Source organism: Oncorhynchus masou, chromosome 31 (genome assembly GCF_036934945.1).
Source record: "Oncorhynchus masou masou isolate Uvic2021 chromosome 31, UVic_Omas_1.1, whole genome shotgun sequence".
NCBI classification, from domain to species: Eukaryota; Metazoa; Chordata; class Actinopteri; order Salmoniformes; family Salmonidae; genus Oncorhynchus; species Oncorhynchus masou.
The window spans coordinates 78,066,757-78,081,393 of NC_088242.1; the positions used below are offsets into that span (position 1 = coordinate 78,066,757).

Here is a 14,637-nt window from a genome sequence, read left to right on the forward strand (position 1 = left end):
CAGCTTGACCTTATGTGTTCTACTGGCCTCTGGGCTGTCTGCTGGTTCTCCAGCCTGTTCAGAATGGGCTCTGTCATCGAGGGCCGTAGATTGGGATACAGCCACTGTTTGAGGAGGGGAAGGGCTCCGTGTGGCCAGAGTTAGATGTTGGGGTTGACAAAGGGTGAGGAGGGATGGGGTCAAGTCCTGTGATGAGGTGGAAGAGGACCCCTGACAGTGCACTGGGGTATCACTCTTTTCACACAGCAGTTCTTCAGAGCACTCCTGCAGAATGCTCCTCACCCATTTCTGGTGTTTAGAGCACAGCTGCAGTGGGGAGGCCTCAGGCACCTCATCATTGTTCTGCCTGTCCTCCACCTCCGTCCTGCCTCGGCTCCCCTCCTCCCCATCAGAGACTTCCTTCTCCAGGAGGAGTGGACTCTCTTTGGACAGATCCACCCCCAGCTCCACGATAAGGGCCTGTGGCTCTAAACTTTTCTCAGCTGCACAAGCATGGTGTGGACCCAACCCCAATGAGTTGGATCTCTCCTCTCGGTTATCTTGACAGATACCCTGGAATGCGTAGAGGCTTGTCCTGTCAAGCTGTGACTGCCCGTCTGTGTGTGTTCTCTCCTTGGTCGACCTTAGCACAACTTTTGAGGTCCCAGGACCCTCCAGCTCCCGGCCTATTCCCCTCTCCTGTGCTGATACCTTATGGGCTCCGTGGCTGGGATGGCATCTTGAAGAAGACTCGTCTGAAGGAATAGAAAGACAACATATTTATCTACAGTACTGTAGGTTCCTGGTGGTCTTACATACTGTACTGTGTTTACATCTGTATGTCCTAGCTAATATGCTGAGTTTGTTGACCAGAGTGGAATAGCCTCTTCAAGGACGCAGCAAGGGAGGTGGAGTCACAGGTAATTAACGGCAATAGTAACTCCTCTTCGTATGCCATTGGACCCTCCTGCTTCAACAGCTATAGGCACATTCACATGGATAACAAGGACATTGACAGTTATGTAATAGCATGAGAACATACATTCTCTATTTGATTGAATCCTCAAACAATCTCAATAATTATTGTATATACACACACCTGGTCAAAATAGGTATCACTCTGCAGCGTCGACTCCAGTACCTGAAGGTAATGCAGCAACCTGTCCTCCAGTTTCTGGGCATAGCATTCTCCATATTGGTCCTCCATCAAATCCTGAAAGAGAACCTGCAGATCAATACATATACTCCATCCTACACACAATACCTCAACCCTAGTGGAGGCGACAGGCATTGCTCCATCAAACCATCTCCATTGTTTTGGAGTTCCATCACAAGCAACTAAAGGCTGAGTGTAGCAAGAGGCTGGGTATATAGCATCCCCTACTGGACAGCAAAGGAACCACTACCCAGACTTTATAATGGCACTATCATCTCAGACTGGCCTTATTATGTATTCAGCATTGTCCGTCTTCTTCAGGAACCACTGAACCACTGAAGGTCTCAGTTCACATAGTTGAAGGTCACAAGGCATAAAGATGTCAATTACACCTATGTAATCATGCCAGTGTTCATTCTGGCACTCTTTTAGATTTAGTCTAGTCTTCGTCATTTTATATAATATTATTAAGTCTTAGTCACTTGAATAATGATTTTGTCTAGTTAGTGTCAAAATGACGAAAACAGTGGGCCATTTTAGTAAACTAAACTTTTATTTTAGTCACATCACATCATTAAAGTAAACACAAATGACTGTCTTCCATGTGCACAAACATAAATAGCCTTGTCTTACCAACATATTTTTCTGCATACCATCCTATTCTCTTCCCAACAGCAGAAATATGACAAACATACACTGTATAAGAATTATCTGGCCATGTAAATTCCTAATTCAGCCAACATAGATATTGCACATTATATACAAAAGAAAGACACCCAATCGCAGAGAGAGACAAAGAGAGTAGCTCAATCACCTCAAAGTATTATGGGTTGCACCGCCGTAACTCGTCTCTCATCACTGCCAATGTTAGCAACATTCCACAGATGCCGCGGCCACATTGATGTGCAAAAGTAGAACGGAGATATTTTTTGGTACCCTTCCCCAGATCCATGGCTCGACACAATCCTCTCTCTGAGCTCTATGAACAATTCCTTCAACATCATTTTCGGTTTTTGCTCTGACATGCACTGTCAACTGTGGGCCCTTATATAGACAGGTGTGTGACTTTCCAAATCCTGTTCGATCAATTTAAATTTACCACAGGTGGACTCCAATCTAGTTGTAGAAACATCTCAAGGATGATCAATGTAAACAGGATGCACCTGAGCTCAATTTCGAGTCTCATAGCAAAGGGTCTGAATAGTTATGTAAATAAGGTATCCGTTTTCACTTTGTCATTATGGGGTATGGTGTTTAGATAGATGATGAAAAAAAAATATTGAATCAATTTTAGAATAAGTCTGTAAGAAAATGTGGAACTAGTCAAGGGGTCTGAATACTTTCCAAATGCACTGTATATAGCTAGGCAATGAGGTAACATGACTGAACAAGGTGTAGCCTAAACAAATATTTAACGGTCTAGTCTGTAAGCAGCCTAGTTGTAGAATGGTCGCGATATGCTTTATGAATGTAAAATTTGCCACCAATGCACAATAGAAAGAAAAATAAAATGTAACAATGGTATTACGAGTCATATCTTTTGAATGGTAATGGCTAGAATCAAACCGTTTTCTCTGAGGAAAGACTTGGATGTTGGCTACATAACCTGGCTATGAAATTCAGTGGGGAAAGTGCAAGGGTTGAGCGAGACTACAAATTCAAAAACGTTTCTATAGTCAACAGGGATAAAAACATACTGTTGTGTCCTTTCCACTGATTAACAGAACTGTGCAATCTGTGCTGCTAATATTAAAATTGTGCTTACCACTGAAAAGCTCTCAATCTCGCCAAAAACTCTTGTTCTGTCCCCTTAGTAGTCCGATTTTAGTCAAAGAGAATTTCAACTCATCTAGACTAAAATAAAACATTTGCTTTGTTCTAGTTCTTTTCTGGGTGTATTTAGTCAGTTATAGTCTCGTCAATTGCCACTGAAAAATAGGGGTTTGATGAATATTTGTCATTATTTTTGTTGACGAATTTAACACTGAATCGTGTGAGACAAAGAGGGGAATAGAAAGGGAGCGTTAAACAGACGATGGGGATTTAGCTAACCTTGATATAAGAGTTACGCATGGACATGTCCATTGCAAGAGTCTGGGCCAAAGCCTTAAAGTCCTGGTGGTTCTTCCTCATTAGGTGCATCTCTTGTCGGCTCTGAAGAGGAGCAAAGAAAGGCGACATTTAGCTCAGCAACCCAAAACTCACTGGGTCGGTCAGAGATGCTGATACTCTGATATACAACTGATTCAGTTTAGTCAACAGTGTCATCCAAAGTAATCAAATAAGGCAGTTATAATGCATTTACTTACACATTCATGGTACTGAGGTAGTCTACTTGGAAAAAACTTAATGATCTTCAAAACAGTGTTGACAATACCTTGGTCTTCCCGAAGCATCCACATAATTATCTGTACCAGAATACAAATCAAACACAGCTGCTCATTTTGTTCCACCAAAACTCAAATCAACAAACACAGCATAGTTAAAATAACTGTACCTGAACAAGTCAGCCCAACTTATTAGTAGGCATACATGGCCTTGGAAACCTCTCTATGCATCCACATATTGCGATTTCCCACTCCTTTCCTGTAACTGTTCTCTACCTTATGTGAAACCTCTACATACCTTGGTCTTGAGGCCAAACATGATTTTCATGTGTTTGATAGGGGGCACCAGTCGTGGCAGCAGTGTATACGTGACATCCATGAACTGCATCACCCTCTCAAAGCTCTTGATGTCTCTTGTCTTCATTATAGAATACGCCTGGGCTGCTGCCACCCGTAACCTCCATGGCTCATCTAGGGTGACAGATTGTAGGTCATCCTCTGGCCATCTGCTGGGGTCCAAACCTAGAGAACACAAACAAACAGGGATATAACAAATAGGTAAAACTTTTAAAGGAATGTCATCTATCATGTCAATTTATCAGCTTGAGGTTATTAATATCATGTTTCAATTCCATTTTTACCATCTTATTGACTAAATTTAACTTAATTATGTTTTGCATGTCCTATATTAGCCCATATAGGTCTAATAATATAATTGAATTAGTGTCAACTATTTAAAATAATATATTCTGTTTATAAACGGGTGGTTATGCAACTTCGGGCACTTTGACTGGGCAAAATTAAAACTTATTCAAACATCATTTTACCAGTATTGTACTTTGATTTGTCTAGAAATTATATCTGATAATGGCTGCGATCGTACTATTCAGGAATTTATATATTTTTGTCATTTTTCCCAAACAGCCGTACACAAATGTCATTTCCATCACGTCATTAAACATACATTTTAGTTGAAAATTAAATATCATACAATTGATTTATAACATATTTCTTATACATTACATGTATACAGTACATGAACTTGTATTGAATATTATTTAAAGTGATTAAGGTTGTCCTAATATTAATAATTCAACACAATGCCTGAATGTATAAACTTGCCTTGGTGACAGCTGAAAACATTTATTTATCATGAAAAATAAGATATTTCCACCCAACCTTTTTGTGAGATTATGATAACCATATGATTTCCATATCTAAAACAAATAAATGTATGTAAATTATACATAATATACGCATTTACCTCAAAATATGGGTTGTGATGGAAATGACATCTATGTTAAAAAAAAAACGTATGAAAACAATATTTTATTGCAAACATTTTGAACAACCATTGTTAAACATTTCAGACCTATACTGGTTTGTAGGCCCATCACTCACAAAGTGTACTGCAGTAGCCGATGGGCAGAGCTCAAGGAAGCAGGCCAGTGTTTTTGAGAGATGGGCCCAGACAGCAGAGGGGTCATGCCGCATAGAAGAGCTCAGTGAGCAAAGTGAAACTGTTTCATTTGTGGTATATCCAACACAGGTGTGGAGGGTCACCTGCTTGTGAGAATCACCAAAGTTAACTGCCTGGATTTCACTGGTGTATTTACACAGGTAGTTCTCTGCAAAGTCAATATGCACAATGATCTCCTCTTTCCCCAGATGATCTTAATTCTCTCATTTGAGTATTGCTGTTGAATGTCGTACAGGTGTTTCCCCAACTTAACTTTCAATCCTTTGGAGAAGTCCTCCAATAGAATGTGCAGTGTGCCACATACTTTTTCTTTTACTGTCAAGTGTACAGTGAACTTCTCCATGTTTCCCTCTGTTTTTCTTCTCTCTCTTCAGCTTTGTTTTTCCACTCAAACCACCATGTCTGCTCACCAGCATCAAAGTCAGATGTTTTAAGCTCTTTTGCTTGGCGAAGGGAGCACTCTCTATACATGAGCTCTTTCTTCAGGTTCTCACACCACAAAGACTCAAAAACTTTCTCAATGTTGCTGCAGCTGATCATTTTGTGATACTGTAGTTTGTCCGATATGAACTGGAGGTTGGCGTGGGATTTGCAGAGAAATTATATTTCTCAGCATTCCGTAAAGCATTATCAAGTTTGACATTTGTCATTCTAAGATCTCTGTATGCTTTTGTGCGACCTCTTCCAACCTTTTTCCTTCCAGCAAGTATTCAATTTCTGATTCATGTTGCAGACAATGAGGAATGGGTATCAGGGTGTGCATCAGGGGCAGGTATGTTAACCTCATGTTCTGGCTGCAAGTCATCTGGTGACGGAGGTGGTGTGTTGCCTGATAGGTAGGTCTCCTTTGCAACTGTTCTCTTTAAGTCTGTCTTCTATTCCGTTGGTTACATTTTCATCTATTGTTTCTTTTTTCTTCCAGTATCTCTCCCTGTCTTTTTGCAGATGTTCCTGGTATCGTATAGGATCGGTTTTATTTTGTTTCTATATGTCTGTGACCTCTGTGCTGTTTTATGTGGCATCTTCTAAAAATAAAGACAAATAGTACTTAGTTTCCAATGTGTGCACACCTTGGAGCATTTTCTAGATTCAATTAATTTAAAACATGATTAAATAAGCCTAAAGTTAAAAAATATAGATTTAAAAAATAAAGTAAAAACAAATAAGATAATGGTTTGGGGCGTTTTCACCACTTTCTGTCATTTCCACAACACTTAAGTTTGTGATGGAAATGACTGTGATGGAAATTACATTTCTACAGTTTCTGGAGAAAATCGACAGACAGCTTAGCATGCTTTGATTAGTATTACAGCTAGCATATTGTTTACCTTAAATACATAAAACATTTTTTTTAAATCAAAAGTTCTACCACAAATTAAAGAAATAATAGCCTGTTGGGAAATGACTGACAATTAAAATATTAATTGCACAAGCAATATTTCCCTCGATTTTTCTTCATCTTCTGGACATCACATCTGGAACAACCGTCCACTGCAGCCATGTACTTCAGTGTCACAATATGTTTCCATGGTAAGTAAATTAACATTCGCTTGAAAAAACTTCATTAATGAGGAATTTGTCCTCAGTGGTGGAAATGACACCACTCCCAAAGGACAGGTATATTTTGTGTAGAAAACAATATAAAGGGCATACTCACAATAAATATTGATATAGATTTTATATTTTATTTAATTGACTATTTCTGTAGTGCATAGCATTATATAATGTGTAATTATTCATGTTCTCATAGAAAAACATAGTACAAGCTTAAAAGTCTGGGTCAGGGACAAGGGCAAAATAGTGGAATTGAGGTATAAAATGCATCTGAAAAGTAGCTAAAATACTTGATAGATAGGTGTTTGAAGGGTATGGGGTGATTCCAGTGTGAATTTAACATACAAATATTTTGATTTTTTAAAATAAAATCCCCAAAATTGACCCGGGAACATAGAAGTGCCCGTTGTTGCATAATCACCCAAACACGGATTTGAACAAATATATTTTTTTGTTGTTGCTTACCATCCAATGTGTCCATCATTCTGTGAGCCCAGGCATATTCAATGATCCACATTGGCAACGTTGGGATGATCTCTAAACATTTAATCTCGGACGGATTGAAATGATTCTCAAGGCCTCTTCCCTCCATCTATTTGAACTGCCGCAAAACGTCCCCAGCAGCGGAATCAGGTGCTTGATTAGATTCGTGTAATTTTAGTCAATCTACTTCTTTTTTTTTGGGGGGGGGGGGGGCTCTGGTTTAATAGCAGAAACACAAAGACTGTCATTGGTCCTTGATGAATATGCATGTCCGGCGGGTTGGACATGTACGGACAAGTTCAGAATTCGCTCGTAAGCGAAAACGTATCCAAAATATTTCCGGGTTAAGACTGTCACGAACTGGTCCGTGCTATCCGGGATCCTTGGGACGTCCTTGCGCTATTGAAGTTGATATGTAAAATGGTTACGGGTAGGTAAGGTTTGTGATTAGGGTAGCACTATTCGTCAACTGGGAACCATCTGAACTAACTATGTATAAAACATAATAGCTAGAGGTATATACAGCACAAACTATTCCCTGATTATCAACCATTTAAAGGGTCAATCAGTAGTTGAAACAATAAAGTGAACTCACCACTGTTTTGGCAAAAACCTGAGGGATGGGGCTAGAGAAATTGAATCACTCTCAAATTCATAGACAGAGCTGAGCATCCCTGATATCAAGAATCATAGTTTTAACCATGTTTTGAGGCTATACATTCATATACTTTGTTTACAAACATTGGGAGTAAAACAAATGTATATGTTGGGTTATGATTGGGTATTACATTTACATTTAACAGTTAAGTCATTTAGCAGACGCTCTTATCTAGAGCGACTTACAAATTGGTGAATTCACCTTCTGACATCCAGTGGAACAGCCACTTTACAATAGTGCATCTAAATCATTTAAGGGGGGTGAGAAGGATTACTTTATCCTATCCTAGGTATTCCTTGAAGAGGTGGGGTATGGCAGTTAAACTAAGCTTATGTGATATGTATAAGTTTATAAATTATAGTAAAAAAAAATTGTCCAAAAATGTATGTAGCAACCCCTTTAAGCAATCTCAACCCCTTTCAAATAATTCCCGTTTCCACCGTCACATAGAGAACCTGTTGTGAAGGCCTGACCAAATAGTTGACTCGGGAAGTGATTATCTGGTTAAACTGTAGTAGGGATGACAAGCGTGTGTGTATTTTCATTTTAAAAAGTTAACTACAGTATAACAATGGCATCACTGTCCATACTACAATCAATATAGCAATATGTACATTTAAGGGAAACGTAATTATGTTATGAAAACGTGTAGCACATGCATGGCATAGATACTCGTGTTAGTCAGACTTTACTGTTGTTTCAATGTCATCTAGTCTAGTGCGCTAATTTAGCTTGCTGCTGTAGCTATTTGCTTGCTAGCTAGCTTCTCAGTTATGTGATAATGTGAAAGGATTTTGCTCATACCCGGGCCAGAAATACTGATTTGGTAAGCAGGCCATCTTTCACGTACATATCAACCTTTCTCTTTCACCACTATGTTGTTGACCATATTTTGTTGAATTACTTCTTGACAGTTCTTTGCTTGTCTCTTGTAGGTGGGCTGTAAAGTTAGCTGACTGACTGTGCTGCCATGACTGGACCCAGCCATGAATATAACTCTGTACTTCAGCGCTGTCGACTAGGGCCTAAAGAATGTGTGTTTCAAAAGCCCCATGGCCCCATTTCACTGTCTCCATTGGCTGGGTAGTCCCCGTCTCATCTGTGGCCCCTTCTTGTTCTCAACAAGCGTCAAGGTTCGTTCATACCTACAGTATATGAAGCGGAAGATCCAGCCCCCGCCAAGTCCTTCATAGTCATACCCCTGCCAAGTCCTTCATAGTCATACCCCCATGTCTGCCAGGTGGGTGACCCGGTGCTTCGAGTCCAGGCTGCAGTGGTGGACCCTGGGACCGCACAGGGTCCGGAGGCTCAGGTGGTGATCCGCACGTTTTGAATATTCCGTTTTTTTGGAGAACCACTTGCAACTGAACATGGACATTTATAAGATACACTTTTCTTTCGAATCGAGAACGAAGAAAGTAAATTAGTTAAATTGGTTCCGACCCTTTCTACTAGCCAAGGTATAACAGCTACTATAGAAGAATTCACATATCACCGTTCTAATGTATAGCTACTTCCACAGAGCAGCTAAATTGACAAATTGAAATAAACTTGCCCAGATTTAATCTACCCAAACCTGCTATCTGACTTCAATCACTGGACCCATGGCAGGTCAACATTAAATGAATTATGCATGTGTGTGTGACTGCTTTTATTAATAAGGTTTTCATTTTTGTTTCAAAGGCCTGAATCCAATTTGTAAGTCGCTCTGGATAAGAGCGTCTGCTAAATGACTTAAATGTTAATGAATGAGAAGGCAGAGCCTGTGACCTGGCAAGTGAGCGGGTGGCCCGCACGCATCCTACAGCTTGAGATGGATCACTTGGATGGAGTCCGGTACATTGACCGCATGGACAGTAAAACCTTCAACGTGAAATGGGCAGCACAGAACGAGCAGCAGTTTCAAACTAACCTTGTCACCCTGATTGAGCACTAAGACAACTTCTTGGACATAATATACAACAGACCATGAAGAAACCTTTCTTACTGATTCTTTATTAATAAATATATTTATGAAGCCAGATGTGTAGTCTGAATGAATATTGAATTATCTTGCAAGTTGTTTCAAATGTCCACAAACATTAGAGCTAAAATATTGACTCAACTGTGGACTGTCACCCGAGTGGTATACTACGACGCTAGGTTTTCGAAAGCTAGCTAGCTTCACATTACAGCTCAGGCTTCATCCGTATTACAACAGTGGATATTGCTCATCCGGCGTGTGCATGTCGCACATCGTACTCATCATTGAGACAATACTAAAACGGCCATCCTTGTGCGATTTCATTTTAGCAGGCTGTGGTGTGAAATAGGCAATTAGAAGTTCTGTATTTTATGCTGTCATTGGTGTGCACAGGCACCTTTAAATAATTGTATGAAGTCATACAAGTTTTACTGTGCATGAAGTTTCAAATTCATCCTGTCTTTACTAAATGTAATGTTATAGGTATTTTAATTACTTTCTTTACAAAAAAAGCATTTGATTAATAAAATAGTAATCAGTGGTTTCCCTCAAATGAAAGGGATGATGACGCAATATTTGTGAGAGGGAGGGAATCTTATTTAGTTGGTCCTCAACTCACAGCTGAGACACTTCATTCAGGAGAAGTGGAGTTAGCCTGCCCCGGAGCAGGTCAGTTCTGAAGGATTCATTGCCATATAACTACCTGGCTAAAAGGTGAGCCACTTTCGTATGACTGGTTATCGAGTTTAACTCAGAGTTGACCAAAGTTACCTTGTGACTCCTCAAACCAAGTACGTAATATACCCTTTCAGGTTAGTTATGAAGGATTTGTTGCCATAGAAATTTACCAGGCTAAAAGGTGAGAAGTGATCAGTTATCGCGAGTTGAACTCGGAGTTGACCATAGGGCTCCGATAGCTGACCGCAGAGAAAACAGCTGGGCCAATTATGTGCCACAACATCTAAAATGCACGAGACACCTTTTCCAATTTAAATCCCATTTTTATTCAAATAACTTTCTGACAACAGAACAAATAATGAAAACAAGCAACTTAACATCAACCCACATTTGGCAATATTATCTTAACTCTTGAGCTGCAACATGTATCACTGGCATTAGACTAACATAAGTATAAGGCTTCAGATCCCAACAGTCAATGAGACTGGATGAATTATCATGAAAAACTTTCAGGGCAATTTAAGGTCCTACTGAGTTGACTAAAGTAGAAAAATATAGAAGAGTTTGGCATTTCACTTAATTCCTGGGTGGGATAAAGCTAATTTATACAATCGTATTACAAATTAAGAATATTGTGAATTTAAGGCAACGTGTAAGTGATTGCCATCATAATATTTATAGGCATTTTTTTTTAAATCAGTGCTTTTCCCAATTCCATCAAGTACCTTTAAAATGGTTCCTAAATTCAAACTTCAGAGGACTCATCAAAAGGGTAGCCACAAACACATTGAAGTGGTGTTCTATACCAACAGTCTTTACAATACACAACACTGCAGTACCTGCATAGTTTGCAAGGGGGCCTTGGGCACCCCAACCCACTTGAGCAGACATCCAACATGAGCATCTTGTGCTTTCTCTGGCACATCTCCAACATTTTACAGGCTCTAGTGTGGAATACCTTGCAAGTGAGGCAGGTAACCTCAGGGTCTGGATTGGCAATGTTGCAACAGTCATGAAAAGGAATGGGCTGAGGGGTAAGGCTTCCTGCTTCAAAAACATCAAGTGAAGGGCAGAACTCTCTCTTATCCTCATAGAGTGGCACACCTCCCTCTCCAGGACTTCCTAGCCGTGGTGATAATCCACTACTCTCTCTCTGCTCCTGTAGGACTTCATCACCATCAATATGTTTTACTTCATGACCCTTGTCTTTGCAACTCTCCAATATGGGGCAGTTCAAGCTACGTAAGGTATTGCAATTCTTGCAATGATGGATGCAAGGGCTAGGGTAGCACTCGATGCAGAACTGACTTCCCCCTGGTGACACAGGGTGGGCATTCCCTGATGCTTTTGCAGACAGCAATTGTGAATCCCCTTTATCTGACCCGGACATGGCCAACTCTTTATTTGGACTTTCCCTTTGCTTGTGAGTTGGGGTGTTTCTGGTTGGTGCTAATGATGATGTCTTAATCAACTGGCAGTTCAGTGAGGAGACACAGATATTCTCTCTTTGAGAAGAAAGCCCTCTCGTGTACACCCTTCTTGGTGAACAGAGAGGATCTCTGACTAACCCAACTTCTTTATGCCCATTAAACTCATCATCTGTGTACAAATCCAAGTCTGCCTCTATAGTAGATGACTCAGGAAAATCCCCTTCCTGTGGTATAGTCTCCAACCTTCTCTTGCTGTTGTCCAATGCTATCTGCAGGCTGTGACCTTTTTGCCTCTCCTGCACCAGGTTGAGCTCCCACTCCACCCTTCTGCCCTGGGGTACTATGGCAGACAGCAGTAAGCGACACTCACAACGTGCAGTGAAGAAAGCACAGGACAGGCGGAGAAGGGTGTCCACTGGGAGGGCTGGGGAACACAGCCTAAGCTCTTCACATAGTCTGGCCTCTGAAGCCTGGTACCCAAGCAACCCAAACAGATCGGCCACCTGCTGCATGGACAGTGCCGGCTTGATGTAATGTGTGAACATGCCTGAGAACATCTATAAAAGGAGGAAGGTTGTATTGTTATTAAGATGTAGGAACCGAACAAATTATATTTCTGGACAAAGGCAAAGTCACACAATTGAAGCCAAAACAGCATTCATGATAAGATTATACATTGCTGAGGAGCACTCCACCTATATACAGGTAATTGCATAAATGAAGGGAACACTTAACTAAATGAGGGATACAAAGTATATTGAAAGCAGGTGCTTCCACAGGTGTGGTTCCTGAGTTAATTAAGCAATTAAAACATCCCATCATGCTTAGGGTCATGTATATAAATGACCAGTTGCCCATTAATTTGGCTAGCATGCTAGAAAATAACTGACTTAGAAAGTCTCAAAGGAGCATATGGAGTTTAAAAGGGGTGTGTGTGTGTCTCAGTCACCAGATCTCAACCCAATTTAACACAGCTGGAGCACTGCCTGGAGTCAACAAAACAAAAAATTATGGAATTTCTCATGGAAGAATGGTGTCGCATCCCTCCAGTATAGTTTCAAACACTTGTAGAATCTATGCCAAGGTGCATTGAAGCTGTTCTGGCAGCTCATGGGAGGCTCAATACCCCATCAACACACTATTGGCATTTCCTTCATTTTCGCAGTTACCAGTATATTCCCCAAATTAGCATACCTTTACCACTCTGTATTCCTTTCTCCAGGGACACAAGTACAGGTTGAGTGATGCCAGTTCCAGCACTTCAAAGGCTCTAGCCAGCCCCTTCAATCCAACTCCTTGTGCTGTCTGAAGCGAGTCCTCCATTACACTGAGGGGGTCCAGTCCCAAGGAATGTGTGTCCTGGGCACAGTCCCCCATCAGCAGTCCCTCTACCTTCTTAATCAGTTCCTCATCTCTGCATACTAGGTTCCAGTCACCCTGCTCAATCCGGTGCTCCAAACTGACCCGGTACAGTTCCACCAGATCCCTGGCTTTCTTCCCAGGGACAGTCATCTCAGCTACATAGAAAAAACCCAACAAAGACAAAATAATCAATGAAACCCCTTGACTGAACTCTACTGCAACTGGAATCATTTGACCTAGGTATTGTTTTTAGAAATGACGTCTGTTTATCACACATTTACATCCCAGAAGAATGGTCCCATAACATTCAGTCATCACATTAGGGATGAAAATGTCGCCCTCCCTAAAATGAAAGCGAAAGTGACCTGATAAGACTTGATTAGTTAGCTAGCTTTCTAGCTGAAAAGTAGACAGCGTGTTATAAATATTAGACTAAATGTTACAACTTTTAATTGCGTTACAAGTCAGCAGTAGCGTTAACATCAAAACACACAATAGTGTGTTTAAAAAAAACTAAGCTAGTTATCTAGCTATTAAGCTAGCTAGCTTTTGCGCACCTTGCTGGGCTCGGTCAATGACACCAGCCCACCCGTACAATTTTGCTGACACTATGTTTAAAGAAATAATTTTAGCTATGAAATTCAACCACACGACTCCATCGTCCACTTGCTGGTGCGTTTTAGCAACTACGTTAGCTAGCTAGCCAGCCAACTAGCTATAAGCTAAGTAATATAGCTAACTTGCTTACTAGCTAAATAATGAAAACGTATGAAACCCAGTTGCTAACAAACAAAAACAACTCACCAACACTTTATATATGGTGGGACCTCTCCTTAAACCATCACAAATGCAAGGAACACTGCTGTAAAAATTGACGAGCGTGATTTGAACCCAACCCTGAGTTCCGAAAAATAAACCCCGTCACGTGTCACCCTAAAAGTGTGGGGGCATTCGATTTTGCTCGGCCGCCAGCCCAGCGTATGGTTTGACAAAATAAGTACATTTTTATACTTCATAAATTACCAAACCATTCAATTGCGTATATATTTCTTAATATACAGCAATATAAATATTCAAAATACAGCAAGAGAGTGAGGAGTCTGTGACTATGAATATACATCTACGAATTCAACAGGCTGCTTTGAGCTCATCCGAAATCTATGTTTTTCTCCACCAGAGTGCGCGATATTCTATCGATGTAATCATTTATTCACTAACCACGTTTACATGCATACTGTTTACTGTTGTTTTTCACGGTCTGTGCAGGCTTAGTTGGGTATATCATGGGGTGTTGTGCAGTCTATGGTGTTATGTCATGATGTTTTCATCTGATTTTCAAACAAATCACTTCAAAAAGTAGGCTACCTGCGCAGTTCGATCCACCATAATAATCTATTTTGCTGATACTTTTACTGGACCGTATAGCATATTGGATACTTTTTTAGACACGTTTCTGCTTACATTTGGTAGGCCATTTGTTTGTCACCCATAGTTAAATATATATTCTCTTCTGTCATATCTTGTTACGCTGGAAGACTAAATAAAGTAGTTCTTACCTTCTTAACGT

General features: G+C 40.4%; 2 protein-coding genes and 1 long non-coding RNA gene across 3 annotated transcripts; 1 reads left to right on the plus strand and 2 right to left on the minus strand.

Moving 5' to 3' along the window:
* Window positions 1-618: 618 nt before the first annotated feature.
* Window positions 619-7,319, minus strand: LOC135524474 (TERF1-interacting nuclear factor 2). The gene is made up of 6 exons (XM_064952041.1): window positions 6,962-7,319; window positions 3,761-3,984; window positions 3,445-3,543; window positions 3,188-3,289; window positions 1,079-1,192; window positions 619-958 (listed from the first exon to the last, which is right to left on the minus strand). The coding sequence occupies exons 1-6, from the start codon at window positions 7,086-7,088 to the stop codon at window positions 824-826; spliced, it is 801 nt and encodes a 266-aa protein (XP_064808113.1). The 5' UTR covers window positions 7,089-7,319; the 3' UTR covers window positions 619-823.
* Window positions 7,320-8,101: 782 nt separating this feature from the next.
* Window positions 8,102-9,477, plus strand: LOC135524476 (uncharacterized). Its single transcript, XR_010452960.1, has 3 exons — window positions 8,102-8,463; window positions 8,573-9,097; window positions 9,321-9,477. It is a non-coding gene; the product is annotated as an uncharacterized LOC135524476 (long non-coding RNA).
* A 1,103-nt stretch (window positions 9,478-10,580) lies between these two features.
* spata2l (spermatogenesis associated 2-like) lies at window positions 10,581-14,022 on the minus strand. The gene is made up of 3 exons (XM_064952043.1): window positions 13,875-14,022; window positions 12,903-13,225; window positions 10,581-12,265 (listed from the first exon to the last, which is right to left on the minus strand). Exons 2-3 carry the CDS (start codon window positions 13,218-13,220, stop codon window positions 11,024-11,026), a joined length of 1,560 nt encoding a protein of 519 aa, XP_064808115.1. The 5' UTR covers window positions 13,221-13,225; window positions 13,875-14,022; the 3' UTR covers window positions 10,581-11,023.
* Between the last annotated feature and the right edge of the window lie 615 nt (window positions 14,023-14,637).